Genomic DNA, 19,084 nt, shown 5'->3' with positions numbered 1-19,084 from the left:
GTAAAATGCTTTAAGCAAGAGGATTTGACTGTTTACCAGGCAGATGGCCACAGAGGTTCTTTGCAACCTATTACATATAGTGGCAGAAGACATATTTGCCAATCCTGACTTCAACACATGATCTTCCATGAAACATCCTGTGGACTTGCTCTAAGTAACTTAGTATTGTATCATCAAAGAATACTGTGCCACAAAAGACTCTCCTGCATACGGTAAAAAAAAAAAAAAAAAGCTTCCTTGACAACCTTATTTTCATAATTTTAAAAAATTATTTTCCAGCAAATATTTACATTATTTGAAAATTTAATCAATATATAAAAATACTAAAATGAATATATAGAACAAAGGTAAGAATTTAACAAGAATTCAATAAGGTTCATAAGCCAAATAACTTGCATTCTAGGGGCTGAGAGAACACACTAAATGAAATTTAACTTCTAAAGGTTTATTTTGTCTAGGTGTTTTAAAACACTGGTTATTTCCCACATGGCTTCTTATTTATTTTTGGTCAAAAAACTTATCAATTTTGATGTTTTTGTTTTCTTACATAGAAAATGGTAGTCAGAAATATGGATTAATGTTTCTAAAACACTGAAAACTAAAAAGGCATAATATAGGTCTTCTGATTCTGACCAAGATGGAGTAAACCAACTTCAGCCTATCTCTCCCTGCCAATGACAACTAAAAACTCTGAATAAAATACAAAAAGCAACCACCTGAGTATTCTGAAAAATGAACCAAAGCAAACAGATTGTTCAAGGAAGTCAAAACCTGGATAATTAAAAATTTCTGATCTGTAAAAGATACTGTTGAAAGAATGAGAAGAGAAGCTACAGACTGGAGGAATATCTGCAAAACAAATAACTAACAAAGGGTTTGTATGCAGAATACATAAAAGGCCACTGAAGCTCCATAATAAGAAAACAAAGACAAAATATTTTTAAATGGGAAGATTTGAACAAATACTTCGCCATAAAGATGCATGGAGGACAAATCAATGTAGGAGAACTTCAATGTTATCAATAATCAGGAAAATGCAAAACCAAACAACAGTAAGATAAACATCTATCAGAAAAATGGCTAAGATAAATGGATGGATGGATAAGAGATAAAGAAAGGAAAGGAAAAGAAAGATCTCTTGCAGATCATGAATGAAAGCCTGAAATAAACTTCAACTCTTACTAATTTTTTTCTTTCTTTCTCATATCAAGCAAGTGCTGGTTAGGCTGCAAAGCAACTGTAACCTTACATTTTGCCACTGGAAAAGCAAAATGATACAAAAACTTTCGAGAAAAATTTGGCAATTTCTGATAAATCTAAACATACACATACCATACATACAAGCCAGTGATTCTGCTCCTAGATATTTATTCAGAAAACAGATCAGAGGTTGACAGTGTGGGAGGGGGGGAAAGGACAGTGATTATAAAAGAGTAACACAAAGGAATGTTTGGAGATTGCAGAACTCCATGTATCTAGTATGTAGATGCCAGGGATGTTGCTAAACATCCTGCAATGCACAGAACAACCCCTACAAAAGAGAACTGTCCAAAATGTCAGTGGTGCTGATTGAGAAATCCTTCCCCAAAGCAATTAACCTCTTCAAGAATGTGACATATTGGGGTGCCTGGGTGGCTCAGTCCGTTAAGCATCTGCCTTCGGCTCAGGTCATGATCCCAGGACTGAGAACCAAATTGGGCTCCCTGCTCAGCAGGGAGCCTGCTTCTCCCTCTCCCTCTGCTTGCTGCTCCCCCTGCTTGTGCAAGCTCTCTCTCTCTCTCTAATAAATAAATTACAAAAAAAGAATGTGACATATGCTAATAAAAATGTGAATACAAACAAAATCCAAAGTTGGGGTAATTTCTATGCATTCCACTTATTCTGTTTCTAACCACTTCACATCTATATACATATACACTAGTGGGTATTTCAATATCAAGAAGCAATAACTTTACTTTCACTGGCACTTGTTATACAAACACATAAGACTGAATCAGTTTAAGAATTATATCAAAAATGTGTAATAGAAAGACATGCCATGTGACTCAGGGAAACAGAAGGCCATACAGAAATGAGTCCGAGGGCAAGCAACATTGAATCAAAACCTTCCTGCATGGGGACACAGTTCTGGTTTCTAGTATTAGGCTCAACAAGCAAACCCAATCTTTTTGTTTAGCTAAATCCAAAATTCCACATGAATTTTCTATGATTCTATTTGAAATATTACCTAAAATGTGTATTTCACTGTATACATTTTCCATGGAAGCATCCACTGTACATTCATAAAATAAGTCACCTATCATTAATGCTCATTTACACAAGTGTCAGTGATTTAGGACAGTATATCTAATAGGGTGCAACAAAAATTAACAGCTTATAATTATAGATGCTAATTTGGATAAGCTCTCACTAATTAATAGAAGAGTTTATCCTTGGTATTTATTTTAACCATGATCAAGCATTGCTTATTATTTTAATCACTACATGCACCAGTTACACATGTTACAAATGAACATCAAACTACTTATATTAACACAAGAAACTCCTGGTCATGAGATCCGCAAATAACAATAATCATTTTGCATCCTAATGACTATTTTCCCCATTCACACATCAAATATGTACCAAGGTGATGGCAATTGCAACACAGAAAGAGACAAGTCTTGAAGGTCTGTAAGTAGCTTTTCCACAACTAAAGTTGCTTCAAAAAGACATACCTTCCAAAATTAATTGATATAAAGTAGAAAAACAAGTACAAATTGCATTACTTCCCCCCTAGCTCCATCTCCTGTTTCATATGAAACATTAGCAATTTTTCTTTCCCCTGATGTGTTCACGGTCAGGTAAATTAGCTGAAATGTTGATGCGTTGATGCCAAGTTAAACGTTGCCCTTGCATCAAGCCTATATTTCTAATTGAGAATTAATCTTCTACTTGCCCACATGAAAGGGATGGCTCTCTGCCAGGAGCTAGAGTTTCAGTAATCACAGGCAATAAAGGACACACCTCGTTGGTCTAAGTGGTTATTTTACATATATCCAGTCTGATATTGGGTGCAGGAACAATTTCAACCTTATCTTTTAACTGCAATTTTGACCAAATAGTTGCTAAAAAGTTTTGCAAGAATCTGCAGTGTTCATGCACGGGTTTCTCATTGGCACTTAACAAATAGCTAGCACATCTGAACACTGCTGCAATTTTATGCCAGATTTTTGCTTGTAAACAAGACCATGTCTAGCTTTGTCAGAACTGACTCTGCAATATCTGACCAGCATATCGTCTCCCTCTTTTTCCTTCCTATATCCAATTCATTTTACAAAAGATTCTTCCTTACTTCTCATCATTTTAGCCAATGTGTTTTAAATATAAGGAAGTTTATAGCCACAGGCATTTAAAAATGGTGGGCAAGTTCCTACTGAAAACACTGTAACTTCTGGTTCTGACACAGATGGAGTTGCCCTAGTCCTCCCAGGTGCTCTCTCTATAATTAAAAAAAAACAAAAAAAACCAAAACACTGTGGGCATAACACAACAAACAAGTATAGGACAACTCTTCAAGGAGGGAAGAAGTTGGCAAAAAACTGGGACCTCTGGATTGGCGGAACATGACAAGTCAGCACTGCATTTCCTCCCACCCTTGTCAGGGCCCATCAGGAGCTGGACATTTATACTTGCCTAGCATCAATTAGACTGAACAAGGAAGTATGCGTCAGGGAGTTTGGTACTTTATTTTTCCCAATCATTTGCATCAGGGGAGTCTGGCTGAGAGCTAAGCCTCCAAACTACTTCACAGCAAAGAGAATGAATGCAGGGTTATGTATCAGGGCTGGTCTATACTCCGATTCCCACCCCACCTCCATGAAGGAAGCAGGGACTGGTGGGGAGCTGAGCTTCTATCCCCTTTGGTACCAGTGAGATTGAAGTATGTGGTATGAGTTATGGTCAGGCAATATTCCACTGCCCTCTTCACTTCCTTGTGAATTGGACCTTGTGGGAAGCTGAGCCTCCATTTACACCTAGCATCAGTGAGGTGCTATGAGAGGGCATTACTGGACATCCACTCCTCCTTCCCTTGGTGTCAACAGGGACCAGCAGGAAGCTCGGTTTCCACTCCCACCCCACAGCCACAAAGTGGTGTGACTCAGTAATGTGCCTTCTCCTCCCTGGGGGCAGTGGGGCTCAGTGGGCATTTCCAAAAACATCACCACTCAGAAGCAACAGCGTAGTGCCAGCAGGTGGCTCACATTCCCTGGGAAGGTATTGAAGGGAAAGCTAAGCTTCAGCCCCACCCATCAGCAATCAGGCAATGAGAGACAATGCTCCATATGTTTAGAGTGGTGGTGACAGGGACAAGTGGAAAGCATGTATATCCACCTGGCCATTAAAAAGGAAGCCAACTCCTTTCTATAAATCCCTTAGTGCCAACACCCCCAAAATGGCTACAGGTGACAGATTTGGTCCAATTAGGATGATACAAGGGATTTGCCTCCCAGAAAACAAACAACTTAAAGTTACATAAGGTATGTCCATAATCTAAACTTTCTTGGTCAACCTCTGCCACCATGAAATTGACATAGGCTGAGTCTCCTCCCCAGGCCCCTGGACCTTCTCTATCCCCACCCTTCCCACCGCAACACAAATGCCTTCTGTCACTTCTCCCCATTTTTTTCCCACTCTTTTTGCCCTCCCCAGATTGAGAAGCATGAACACTAAGCATAAACAAAATTGATCCGGTTACTTTTCTACCTCTAGAATGTGCAACTCAATTTTTTTAAGGATTATTTCATTTTATCTTTAGAGAATAGAATGAGATCGCTTTTTCTGACATTAGCACTTATAATATACAATTATATAATATAATATATACAATTATATAAATCTATAAATATCAGTATTTTTTCACTGCTGTAGTTAATTAGATTAAAAAACCTATTAAAACCTTTCCATTCTTGGAAAAGTTCTCTTAATTTGTTTTAATTTTAACTATTCTTTTTTTGGCTTATAGATATCTAAACTGGTATCTTGAACATATGCCTTTATTATGTATCCAGAGCAATGCAGCTGCTTGAAACACTTGAATGTTATATTTGAGAGAGAGAAATACCAAGGGAAACAGTATGGGAAAATAAAACTATTAAAGTCCATGTTTAAATAAAGTCATATTCTCCATTCCATTACCAAGTGATACATACCATAGGCCAAATTCTGCCCTAGGTTATATGCGCACTGTTCTTTCTGTCTTTAGTGGTAATTGTTCGTGTATAACTGAAGGCATCAGTTAGCCCTGTGGGCACAAGAACGTCTATCCTCAAAAACAAAAAAAAGCACAAATTATCCGTCTTATTATATTTGGCTTTTAGATGAAAGTGATATAATATAAATGACAATTCCATTAAATAATATAGGTTTTAAAAAGCATTACCATCAAATTTTGACCATTACAAATTTTACAGGATTACCATAGTGGCATTTTCAAGACTAGAGATTGTTGAAAACAAATACGTAGACATTGGAAAATACTCTTCTTTTGATAGCATTTTTCAATTTTACTAGTTTATGTAATAAATGTGTACTATAATATCCGTATATATTATCGTTTTGTATTTTATAGCTATAGGCTATATATTTATAGCTATTGGCTCTACTGGCAGAAAATCAACCATTTTCAAGCAAGAAAAATTGCTAACTTCTTCAAATACCATTTTCTGAGTTTAAACATTTATTTACTCATGGCTTGCTTTAGAACTTGATTGGAGGTGTTTCCATAGGAAAGGTCTTACCGAACTTAAATTTTTGCTATGAAATATTAGACTGATAACACTCAGATTTGTAAAAGGTAAACATTATAATGTGATGTCTGATGATTTTCTGTTCATATTAGCTAACCTCTGTGTGTGTGCGTGTGTGTTTCTATGCATTGTTTATATACCAATGGCATACTAATGGCCAGTACCAAATAGATTGGATTAGGAACAGGTGGAAAAAAAAAACGGGTTGCTTGTCAGGAGGGAAAAAACCAGACTCCAAGCTCTATGTAAACCTCTAAGCTATTGTTTTTTTTTTTTTCAGCCTTTTTCATTTAAGACATGATGTATTTCTTTCTAAGAAACTCAAACCCCCACTCTTTCTGAAACTTTTTGCTATTTTCACCTCCCAGGCATTTTTCCCCTGTTTTTGATCTACTGAAATTTTCCTTCCTCTTCTTCTCCTTAAATCTCCTTAAATCTTATCTAGCTTCAAGAGTTAACTCACACCCTATCTTTTTTTTTAAGATTTTATTTATTTATTTGACAGAGAGAGACAGCGAGAGAGAGAGAGAACACAAGCAGGGGGAATGGGAGAGGGAGAAGCAGGCTTCCTGCTGAGGAGGGAGCACGATGCCGGGCTCGATCCCAGGACCTTGGGATTATGACCTGAGCCGAAGGCAGATACATTCACTTTAACCCATCGAGCAAGGAAGGAGAGATAATCCTTGGCCCTCACCCAGACCAATGAAGACATAATGGTGTGTAGGCATCAGAATATTTTTTTAAAGTTTCTATGATGCTAATGTTTCTATAGTTGAGAATTATTGCCCTGAGCCAAATTCTAGTTCATATATGCCAAGTATCAAAAATCTGATTCTTGGGCGCCTGGGTGGCTCAGATGGTTAGGCACCTGCCTTTGGCTCAGGTCATGATCTCCAGGTCCTGGGATCGAGCCCCACATAGGGCTCCCAGCTGGCTCAGAGGGAAGTCTGCTTCTCCCTCTCCCTCTGCCTCTCTCCCTGCTTGTGTGCTCTCTCTCTCTCAAATGAATAAATAAAATCTTTTTAAAAAATCTGATTCTCTTCTAGTGTTTTTATTTAAGCAAATGAAATGTATCCATGTAATTGTCCAAGCCAGGAATCTGGGATTTATCACAACTCCCTTCCTTTAACCTCCAATTTCTTCCAACGGCAAGTCCTTTGTTTTAAATTCCCAAACAGCTCTCAAACCTGACCACTTCTCTACATATCTGCTATCATCTTTATAGTTCAAAGCATACTTCTATCTCACTGGGGAACATGAGCACAACCTAACAACCCTGTAATCTTGTCCTCATGCAGACTGTTCTCCTTCATAGGAACCAAAGGGGTTTCTATGAGAAGATCATCTGCTTAGGTCATATATTTTCCCTTCCTTCTCCTTCCTCCCCCATCACCTACTCCCTACCTAAAACATGTCAATAGAGTACCACTGAAAACATTTTAACATGGTCAACGATGTTCTGTAAATATAGCTTCTTCCAGATGTGAGATATATATATAATGGAATATTATGCAGCCATCAAAAAGAATGAGATCTTGCCATTTTCAATGTGGTTGGAACAGGAGGGTGTTATGGTGAGTGAAATAAGTCAATCAGAGAAAGACATGTATCATATGACCTCACTGATATGAGGAATTTTTAATCTAAAAAAAAAAGGGGGGGGTTGGGGGGGTGGGGGGGGGGGGGAGGGGGGGGGTGGCTCGGTGATAGACATTGGGGAGGGTATGTGCTATGGTGAGCGCTGTGAATTGTGCAAGACTGTTGAATCACAGACCTGTAACTCTGAAACAAATAATGCAATATATGTTAAGAAGAAAAAAAAAAGAAGAAGATAGCAGGAGGGGTAGAATGAAGGGGGGGAAATCAGAGGGGGAGGCGATGAGAGACGATGGACTCTGAAAAACAAACTGAGGGTTCTAGAGGGGAGGGGGTTGGGGGGATGGGTTAGCCTGGTGATGGGTATTAAAGAGGGCACATTCTGCGTGGAGCACAGGGGGTTATGCACAAACAATGAATCATGGAACACTACATCAAAAATTAATGATGTAATGTATGGTGATTAACATAACAATAAAAAATTTAAAGGGGAAAAAAAGAAGTGAACCAAACAGACCGAAATATATACATATATATATATATATCTTCTTCCAACCCCTCTGGCTTATTGTACATGCTGTTCTAGTTTGCTGCCTTCTACACACAACTGGCCTTTTTGTTCCTCCCATGCAACATACTCTCTTTTATAAAAGAGCGGTTGCACTACTTGCTATGCATGTATAGAATGTCCTTCTCCCCTTTCTTTGCCTAGTTGGATCCTATGCATTTTACTGAATACATTTTGTTACCCACCAAATTGTGTCTCCCACAAAGATGAAGTCTTAATCCCAGGGCTCATAAATAGGACCTCATTTGGAAATAGGGTCTTCCCAGATGCAATCAGTTAAAACGAAGTCATACTGATTTAGGGTGGGTCTTAACCTAATATAACGGCATCTTTATAGGGAGAGAAGACAGTGTGACACACAAGGGGAGAAGACAGCCTCATGATAATGGAGGCAGAGATTTGGTGTGAGGCATCTAAAAGCATCTAAAAGCTAAGGATAGCCAGCAAATACCAGAAGCCAGAAGCAAGGAAGAATACTCCTCTACAGTTTTCAGAGAGAGGGCATGGCCTTGTGGACATCTTGATTTCAAATTTCTAATCTTGATAACCGTATAATAATACATTTCTGTTGTTTAAAGCTACCCAGTTGGTGACTTTTTTTTAGGGCAGGCCTAGAAAACTAATATACATGTCTAATGTAATTTCTTCAAGTAAGCCTTCCTTGACATCAGTGATTTGATCAAATTGTCCTTCATATGATCCCAGAGCACCTACCACAGTTATAATTTTGCTTTTATCGGTGTGATTGTCTTTTTCTCCTAATAGACTGTAAGCTCCACCATAGCAGATGATAAAGTGGTTTATCAGACATTATTGTCTTTACACGTCACGTTTATGGTATAAACCAAATAGGCTGGGTTTCTCTTTGTTCCATATTTGTAATGGGTATCTAACATTTCAAGGAGTTACATGAGTTTCTTGAGGGTTGCACAATTTTAAGTAAAATGTCAAAAATTAAAGCCTCGCCTTCTGACCAAATATTGAAAGTCACGTGCAAAAATGCACAGAGAATAATTTTTGCTTGGATGGTTTTACGTCTCTCCATCATCAAGTGGGAAGAATCCTCCTCTTATTTCTACTGTATCATAACATGCCTTGGTTCTGTACATCATGGATCTGGTGATCAGGATGGGGTAAGTGGGATATTCTTTCTTTAACCCACTATAGTCGTTCCGTTCCTGACTGCCATAAACCAGAGACATATTAAGCAGAACTTTATATAAAATTACACTCTGTTGTGCACTTAAACCATTTGTCTCAATGAGGATATAGTTGTAAAATACATTAATTTTAATTATTTGTACAAATCATGCCAAAACAGGAAGCATTACAAATATTTATATTACAAATATGTACAAACAGAAAAATAATTTATATTTATTTTACAGATATGTCTTCAGTTCTTGTACTTTTGGGTAAGAGGATTCAAATAACTTTACTCCTTAGATCATCATAGTGACCTAGGTTCATGGCAATTTATTATTTATTTATTTATTTATTTTTTAGCTAAAGGTCAGAAAAACTAGAGATTATAAGTCTAGACTGTAAATCTGACTTAACCTATCTAAGGCTTATTTTTCTCATCTCTGAAATGGAGATAAGCCAATGACACAGAACTATTGTTAGCATTTGAAATTTAAGCATATACCATGTTTAATACAGTATACATAATCAGTGCTCAAAAACAGCAACTACTATTATCAGCATTTTTAACTAATTCTGAAACATAATTTGGTAAATTCTATTGATATTCAGTTAGTTTTCGATAACTAAAACTAATCAACTAACTCGGGCGACATTCAGCAGCTGGATACAAACAGAAGACTTTGCACAAATAATAACGTTTGACACCTGCATCTACACATATCAATAGTTACAGTTAAAAGCAATGGGAAGTATTAAACAATATGGATTGGGATTCTCTTGGAGTGAGGGCTGAGGTGGTGTTCCCATGAGAATCCCAGCACCACAAAGCTTATTGAACTGAAGGAGGAAGCTTCCATCAGGTTGCATGGACATTCTATGCTCTTTCAATCAACAGAGACACGGAATACCTTTATAAAATGCGCACATGGGCATATACCCCCAGAGATTAATTGAGAGAGTTGGCTTATCTATTCCAGCAAGTGTTAAATTGCATTTTCTTTTTCTCCAGAACTATCAATAGGTTTCTTTTTTTCAGATTGAATACATAAATCAAAAGAACATATTTCATGAACAAACTGTGATTATGAAACCCCTATTCTTCATCTATTGATTCCTAAAACTTGATTTACCATGCATTCTTTCCTTCATTGTATTAGATTAGAACTGCTCTTTTTCACCTCACGGTGGCTAGAACCATCTTTGGCTCTTGAACTGTCAATGTATCAAGGAGCCTTCGAAAGAGCATAGAAAATGCGTGCAACCCCACTGCTAACCCATGTCTTGTTTCCATGGTTGTACTACTTTGTTAGTTGAAAATTATAAATTGTTTTACTGTATTTCAGCATAATTACTACAAGGGTTACTATACTAATGATCCTTTCATGCTCTTTGTCCTATAAAATGTATAGAACTGCTTAAGGGAAAACCGTCTTTCCGTAAGAAAGTCTGAGCTTTGACTTTTAAATGATAGGCCCCTAAATGTGAATACACTTCCAAGTTATTCTACCTCCCAACCAATAACAAACTGCTGAAGTAAAACTCTTTTATGTATTTCAAAACTTCTTTTTGAGAAAGAAAATCAAAAGAGATCTCTTACAATAACTATAAGCACGTGCTGATTCGATATGAAAACCAAGCTTTAAAAAATCTGCTAATGTTATCAGTGTTCCCCATTTGATAATAAAAAGTCTGAATGATTTTTTCCAGTTTTAGTACAAAAAATATGACATAACGAATTTCAGCTTGATATAATTTGAAATAGCCAATATATTAAACCCCAAAGTGAAATTTAAATTGGCAATCGTGTCAGATTCAAGTCCCTGAATGAATATTAATTTAAAAACTAATCATTTTCCAACAGGTTGAAGCTTCAAAATGCTAGTTCTTGAATAAAAGCTGTTAGATCCATTACTATGACATCGGGCATCTTTTGTTTAAGAAACTAGACCTCCAATGTTCAGTATGTCTGGCTCTTCCTGGCATCTTTTTTGCCCAGGGATTTAATTATTTAAAACTCATTTCTTTTTCCTGAATTTGGGAAATTAAAATTCTTATTTTACTGATGGAAAGCTGATACTCAGTGAACTGTCTGAGGTAAGGTGTAAGGTCAGATCTGTTAATTAATTTTATGTCATAGCCATTTGTTAAGTTAAATTCTGGTTTCTGAGCAAATTTTATAAGTAAAGCTATATGTTTTACTTTTACACACACACATGCACGCATATGCATGCACACCCCATATAAATACACTGATGTGTGGCCATATTGGAGGATGAGTAAAAATATGCATTCACATTAATTAGACTTGCAATTTGAAATGAGACTAAACCAGATTATCAGTTATGCGTTCTATCCTATGCCCGGCATGATGGAAGTCTCTAATCCTCAAATCAAACAGAATTTGGATGTACGATATAGTAATGCAACAATAAGTTGCATTTTATATTAAAATATGTTCTTTGCAGTTATACAGTGAAAGAGTTGCAAGCTACATTTGTCTCAATATTGGCCAGAAAATCTACTGAAAATGTTTCTGTATGAATACCAGACAGCATGGGGAAGCAGAAAGAAGCACAAGCTTTATGGTCAGCTCACAGAGCTGGCTCTATCACTTACCATCCAGACAACCCTACAAAACTCAAGCGATTTCTAAACTTCAACTGTGCCTCCCCCCACACTCCACTTACATTTTTATGTGACTTCAGAAGGAAGTCAAGGAAGCCTCCTTTGTCACCTAGTTCAAACCTCTTTTTACATAAGTAAGGAAACTAAGTCAAATGGTTCCGTTAAAACTACAGAGTAGCGTTACCTGAATAAATTATCCCTACATCTGATCTCTTGTCCTTCCCCCTACTTTATAGCAACCTTTAAAGAATGAGCACATTCCTTTTAAGACATCTATAAAATGAATTATTACAAATTTCATAGTATCTTCAATGTATTCAGGCTGGTGTCCAATTTAAAGGAACCCTATGCAGATCTCCAATTTAGAATAAATAATTACTAACTTTCCTTTGAATGAATCCAGATTCTCATAGTGCTGGGTTGTCCCCAAATGCACCAAGAAAGCTAGGTGAACAAATGACCGATCTATACTGTTTTCCTAATGTTTTAGGATTGTTCCATCCTTTTAACTTGCAATGTAGAATGGCGGAAAACTTATGTAAAAATAAATTTTAAAAAGTAGTACACAAATTGGAAAGGACAAGTTTTCTCTTGATAGTCCAACAGATATGAAATAAAGCAGCCTCATTAAATCATAATTACTTTAACCTTTTCTTGAAAGAAGGGAAAGTTTTAAAGATTTATAAAGAAATTTTTGCCTAAACTAGGAAATGACTCATATTTGACATGTATTGAAATGATAATGCTGATTTCAATAGGCGCTCGAAGAGCATTTTACTCCCGGGAGAGTAATTCAGTTGTGGTTACCTTTTCACATTTGGATTTTAAACTTTCTTTTGTAAAGCTTTTAATGTATTACTATCTGCCAAAACATGGCACAGTTTCACAGATAAGGCAAAATAAAGAGAAGTAAAAAACACTTTTTATCATTGTTGATACAAAAATATGCAACAAACGTTACCTATGTGACATCTTCTGCAGATTCCCTCTCTTCAACAGTTTCTATTTCCATATTTTTAACATTATAACCTAATTCTGCTACACTGGTCACTGGGTGGGATGGACAATTTCCAGATACAGAATAAATTAGTCCCCTATCTGTAACTACTGGAAAATGAGAGATAAGCACAACCATATTAAACTCATCATGTGCTATACACAGGGCCTTAAAACAAGACGTGAGTTACCCTTTTATAGCGCCTTTCAAACCTAGTGCTATGGAAATGTTGCTCACTGCCAACTGCATTTGATAAACTCATATCCTAAGTAAAAGCTGAGTAAATAAGGCCAAACACACTGGATATGCCTCTGCCAATACCTTCCTATAGAAATCAGTCATTGTCACCTCTCTGCACTCATATTTTAAATTTTCTTCCTAAGGCTTTTAATGTACTACTATGCCAAGACATGGAATTTCAGTTACAATCAGGCAAAACAAGGATATGTACAAAGTGTATTGAAATCCTCAAGAATGTTATCTGTGCTGAAATAAACTTTAAAACCCAGATAACAATTCTCAAGGCCCTCAAAGGAAGTCTACTTCCAAACTGCTTCAGGTTGCAAAAATAACGTGAGACATCAAAGATTATTGTCATAACAAAAATGAGGATGCAATTGTCCTCTAGTGTGAATGGGGTTTGCATGAACCACTCTTCGGCACCCCTGGGAGCACTTGGGACGGGGACGGCTGCACATCGGACCTCTGGCATGACAGCCAAGGGTAGTAGCTTTTGGCTGCATTGGGCCATTGTAGAAGAAAGGATAAACTCCATCTCATTCCCAGGAACTGTAAAATACCAGATTTCTCACAGTTATCTTGGCCTTTAACAGCTTCTAAGGCTAAAACAAACCTTGACTGACAACTAAAGTAATCATATAACACTTTTTGAGCATCTGAAGTGTAAAGTTCATTAGTTCTAAGGTCAGCATTTTAATGCAACAACCAAATTTTATTCACATCATCAGATGCGATCTGGAAGAGACAGTTGTTAACAACCAGGCGGCGGGGGGGATTCATGCTGCCATAACTAGTAAAATCAGTACCAGGCACTGAAAGAGCCCTGCCACATTTTTTCAACAAAATACACTAACCAAATAAAACAAAAATTTCCTGAGGATGTTATCATCCCAAAGAGCATTGTCCCAAGCTTTGGTGGGAGTTTTCACAGCAATTTTGAGGGGGAACTGCTGGAATATCAAGAGATACATCACTAGGTCATTTAAATGTTATTTTTCTATAGTTGTCATTTACACGTAAATGAAATCTAAAAGCACTGCTTCAGACCTTGTGGGAAGATGCCATTTAGAGGAAAGACAGGAAGACTGATCTTTGTGTTTAACCAAATGTTAAATATTTTTTATTTTACTCACCTGCACACTAAGATGAATCCATTCCTTCACAAGAATTCTCCCCAGTGTCATTACTTTTATTGGAGGCTGCAAACCATTTACTGTGCGATAATAAAACATGGTCTCTTTCTCGGATATTGTAAGTTTGAACACAATCTGCCCATCCGCTGTCTTTTCTATAACACACCTTAGGAAACAACCAGAAGAGAGAAAAGGTCAGCATCCAACCAAAAGACATGCTAAGGCATTGTGCAGTTACAGTGGTGTGAAAATAACCCCAAACTCCACTCAGAGGGGCACCCCGGTGAGTAAGTGCCTGAATGTCCTTATATTAAGAGCAGGTTTTATTCCAATTAAGAAGCCCTTTTATTTCAATAAAAAATAGAATTCTTATTTACAATATATTCCCCAGAACTTCAACACCCTTTATTAGAGATTCGTGATGGGAACGAAAGTGCTTGAATCATCCAGCAAAACCAACATTTAGCCTGTTGGCTCATTAGTCTTCTGCTATTTCTTTTATAGGAAGTGGCACAAGACACTATGTCCTGCTTGGGGATTGAGTCATCTGTGCAAATCTTTTTTTTTTTTTAATAATGTAAAGAGAATTTAGTGTTCATAGAAGACTGGAAAGTGTTAGCCCTGAAGTCAGAATCGCTCTACTGAATTCCCATGATGAAATGGAGAATGGACAATTGCAATCTCTACTTCTTTCCTCATCAACTGGCCAGAAGCCAAAGCCAGGTCTGTAAGAGCTCTCCCCGGCCACACAGCCCAACTGAGCCACTGAGAGGACGTTGATGATCTCGGATGAAAGGTCTTACAATCTTCTAGAGACAACAGTGAAATAATATTTTGATAAAATAGAAGAACGTTCAGAAATTTCCTAGGTCTTATGTCAGGCCAATTACCAAGTTATTTCTTAAAAATCACTTCTATCCTCATCATAATGGCACACTTTTCCCATCCCTTTAAATCAACAAATGGTGTTCTTATAAATATTTATTTTCTATGTTAATTTATGTTTAATATAAATTTTCTTATGTTGATTGTATGATTGCATGTTTTGGGCCACTCTGTACCCAGTGAACAGAAAAAGCTATGAACCGAAACCTCATTCCTCTCTATCACATTTCAATTTAACGATTCAACTTCTTAGCAGAAGAGAGAATATGATGACTGCTTGCTAGCAGCCTCCTGAGTGGATTATTCTCAAAGATCTGCTATGTAAAGACAAATCTCACTGACATTAGCCATTAACATCTCCCCAAGTAACTAGCTCTTAAAGATGCTCATCAACCTGCATCTCACAAACAAGAACTCAACAGGAAGGAGAATTTCACCAGGTACTGGAGGAATCTGGGTCCCTTTCTTCACCCAGCTGCCTCCTACTCAGCTCAGGCATCTCCAGGACTATGCCTGATCCTGGAACCTTCTCTCTGGCTCAGGGTTGCTTAAGCGGCCTTCCTTGGTGCTCAGTTAACACACTGTGCTGCATTAGTAATGGCATGATGCATCTGTCTTCCCATTAGCTCATGAGTTTTCTCAGAACAGCAGAGCCAGGTATACAGCTGACCCTAAGAACCAAGGAATCAAAGACCAAATCGAGAAGAAGCAACATCAAAGAAACAAAGATAAGGTGAGGCCAAACAAGAACTATTGCTAAAGAGGTTTTCAAACTTTCCTTAAAGGTCACGTTTTCCACAAACTGTCCCTTCTCACTTGCATGTATTCTTTCCTGGAGGTGAAAATAAGTTTGGAGAACACTTACTAGTTACTATTTCATGGTTTTCCTATATTTTGTACATTTTTCTGGTGATAAAGTTATGAGGACAAGGATATTTTTAACACAGGCAAATAGGTTTAGTTGACAAAGTTTTTATAAAAAGTAGAAATATGGCTTTATAGAAATTCTACTGTGATTTTTTTTTAACCCTCCAGTGGATGGATATTTCTAAATCACTGGGATGAAAGAGAGGTCTCTTGACCCGCCCCTGCCCCACCCTTGCCTCCAGGTCTCCAGGTCTCAAACAACCGAAGAAGAGTTTGTCTCTACTCATTTTTCTTGAGTTTAAATCAACAAGTTTAAATTTGACCATTACTCAAGAATATATTTGCCAAATGCAGGCTTATTTTCCCAAGCTTACTGAAAATGCATTTCTTAATATGTTATTGATTATCTTCCTTGCTATTTTGTTTGCTTGTAAACATACTAGCTTTGGTAGATAATGAATGGGAGAGGAAGGTAGGTAGCAAAATATTTAGGAACTGGATTTATTCTGGTCCTGGATAAACAATAATTGGATAATCCATGCTTTGTTTGTTTTATTTATCTAGTGCAAACACCTCGAAATTCCCCCAATCCCCATAGTTATTTTAGTATTGAGAATGGAAATGACCTTGATGCATGGAACTCTCCAGACTATAAACCAAGTGCCACTGCCTCTATCAATACCCCTCTGTCTTATTTATACAAAACGATACCAATAGAAGAAGAGACTTATCCCATGGGGAAAAAAATTGGGGAAAAAATAATTTTTCCTAGCCATATTTGTCAACAATTTTTTAAGACTCTTTGGATACTCTTTACATAAACTGAGTAGGTTGGATTTATTGACATTTCAAACAGTAAAAAACAAAAAACAAAAAACAAAAAACAAAAAAAAAACAAGGTTTGCTTTTAGGGGAGATACAGAAATAGAGATAATGGTTTGTGATCATTTTTACTCCAAGTGAAGAAAAATGCCAACTTTCACTTGGCAAATTAAAACTAAACACCAAAGACATTTAAGTCATATTTGCTTATGAGATTATAAGACTTTTCTGGTTTGTTTCACAAGTTTTTAGGTATTTGGCCAACACTCTCAAACAAAGAAACTGTCAGAAAGGGACGAGCCAAAAGCCCGTACAGGAAGACAAAAGATAAGCAAAAAATGCCTCCAAACTTCCTTACTTATTCAAATCTCCAGATTGGCTCTAAAAACTGAGAGAAAACACATGGGAAGTCAGTTTTAGAAACTGTTACAGAATGAAAAACAGGTGATTATATAGACTAACAAAAAATAATGTTAAGGAAGCCCCAGTCCAAACTCACCAAAGGCATTTCTACTGTGATCAATGGCATAAAAGCTTCTGGGAATCTTCCATGCTTACCTATATATTTCCTAACAGAAAACACCACAAGGTAAAGCACCAAATGCTGTTATCTTTTCAGAGTTAGAGGATTATTCATTTATTCAACTTATATGATTGGGCATCTTCCATGAGTCAAACAAACATCTCTTCCTGGGAAAATAAGAATGAATAAAACACAGTCCTAAGCCCTTGGAGAACTATCTGCCTAATGAAAATTCTCTACTCGGGGCTCCTGGGTGGCTCAGTTGTTAAGCGTCTGCCTTTGGCTCAGGTCATGATCCCAGGGTCCTGGGATTGAGCCCTGCATCAGGCTCCCTGCTCTGTGGGAAGCCTGCTTCTCCCTCTCCTGCTCGACCTGCTTGTGTTCCTCCTCGCGCTGTGTCTCTCTCTGTCAAATAAATAAAATCTTTTTTTTAAAAAAAGAAAATTTTCTACCCTGGCAGGAGCAGGTTGTTTATAAAAATCTAGATCAGAACTTAGAAAATATCAGTTATTTGTACTACTAGCCCCTATACCTTCAAACTCACACTGAGCCTGGCTGAGCCTCTAAGACCAAAGTTTTCGCTCAATGGCTGGAAAATAAATGAGCCGTGGAAACAGATCTGCCTGCAATGAAACTATTCAACATATTCTTTTTTGAGGGCTCACTTCATCCATGAAAGAGAGAAAAAATTCTAAATTTAGTGGGGAAAGGTTGGAATGTAAACCTGAACAGGAAGACTATAACACGGGAGTTGATCTTCAATCTCATGAATTCCAGGGTTAGCCTTCATTTCTAGTTCAGAATTCACGTTGCAATAATCTTCACTACGGATGGTCCAAGACCCTAGGAAAGCTTACACTCCCTCTACTACTTACATTACACTTCCTCGCTCAGGTTTCAACCACACAGCTAAAGTAAATGATGCCGCCAGCCTCGGAGAAGGAGGAGAAGAAAAGCAATTCTTGTGATTTCCAAAAATAAAGCTTGTGGAATTGCTCTGGCAGTTGGGACACAGATCATGCTTGTCTATTGTGACGCAGCTCCCAAGGCCTGTGGAGAACAGGGCAGTGTAGACGGCAGGTGAAGATCTATAGGGGCAATCTTGAATGCAAAGCCGCTGGGTACAGAACCCAAGACCCGTAGCAACAGCAGAGCTATGACAAAATGTGCTTCGGTCTGGGAGTCCACACGTCGCTTGGGTTGGCACAAGTGACACGTTCTTGAAAGCTCCCACATTCTCCAGCCTTGGGAAGAGACCCTGAGAGTCAGCCAAGGAGATGGCAGCGAAATACGCAAAGAGCAAGGTTTCTGGGATGTGGGTCAAGAAGCGGAAGCCCAGGGAAAGAGCCAGGCAATGCATGTTTACAAAAAAAGCACGCTCCTCCTGGTGAAACATTCCTAAATAAATAATAAGGCCAATGTCGCTCGCCAGCCACGCTCTGAAGCAGGGCACCTTAAGTAACGTTGAGATACTCCATTTTCCAGAAACCGCAGATACGTTTTCACGCTGAGGTAATACCAGAGACGTCCTTAGCAAAGGTGAGGACATGAGAAGCAGCTGGTGTCTGAGAAGCAAAAACAAAGTGTCAAGCAAAAGCTGCTACATCTTTAAAGTTTAAGTTCATCCAAAGCCTGAGGACTTTGAGCCCCTGACAAGAAACATTATTGAACTTCTCAAAGAAAAAACATCCAGAGGAAAACACTTTTTCTTTTGGTAACTGTCTTCCTTTTGTGGGGCAAATCAGACTCGAAGAGTCCACAGGACAACCAGCTTTATATATATACGCAGATACATATATATTTTTGTGCCTATATTTCACCACACAGTAATTTCAGATGACTACTTTACCCCGGGGAATTAGCACTATCTACTTAGCAAGGAAAAGAATTGCA

At 37.7% G+C, this 19,084-nt stretch overlaps 1 protein-coding gene across 1 annotated transcript in view; it reads right to left on the bottom strand.

Annotated features, from left to right (window-relative positions):
* The window catches only part of USH2A (usherin), a 707,317-nt gene extending 688,766 nt beyond the window's left edge, over positions 1-18,551 (bottom strand). Inside the window, exons 1-2 of the mRNA XM_025892244.1 lie at positions 18,067-18,551; positions 14,095-14,260 (exon numbers count right to left, since the gene is read on the bottom strand). Of these exons, the coding sequence (XP_025748029.1) occupies positions 14,095-14,260; positions 18,067-18,551 (651 nt within the window). The remainder of the gene's footprint in view (positions 1-14,094; positions 14,261-18,066) is intronic.
* Positions 18,552-19,084: the final 533 nt, after the last annotated feature.

This window comes from Callorhinus ursinus, unplaced genomic scaffold, assembly GCF_003265705.2.
Source record: "Callorhinus ursinus isolate GAN/ISIS: 27379988/994484 unplaced genomic scaffold, GSC_fseal_2.0 scaffold54, whole genome shotgun sequence".
NCBI classification, from domain to species: Eukaryota; Metazoa; Chordata; class Mammalia; order Carnivora; family Otariidae; genus Callorhinus; species Callorhinus ursinus.
This window is presented reverse-complemented; position numbering and strand designations above follow the sequence as displayed.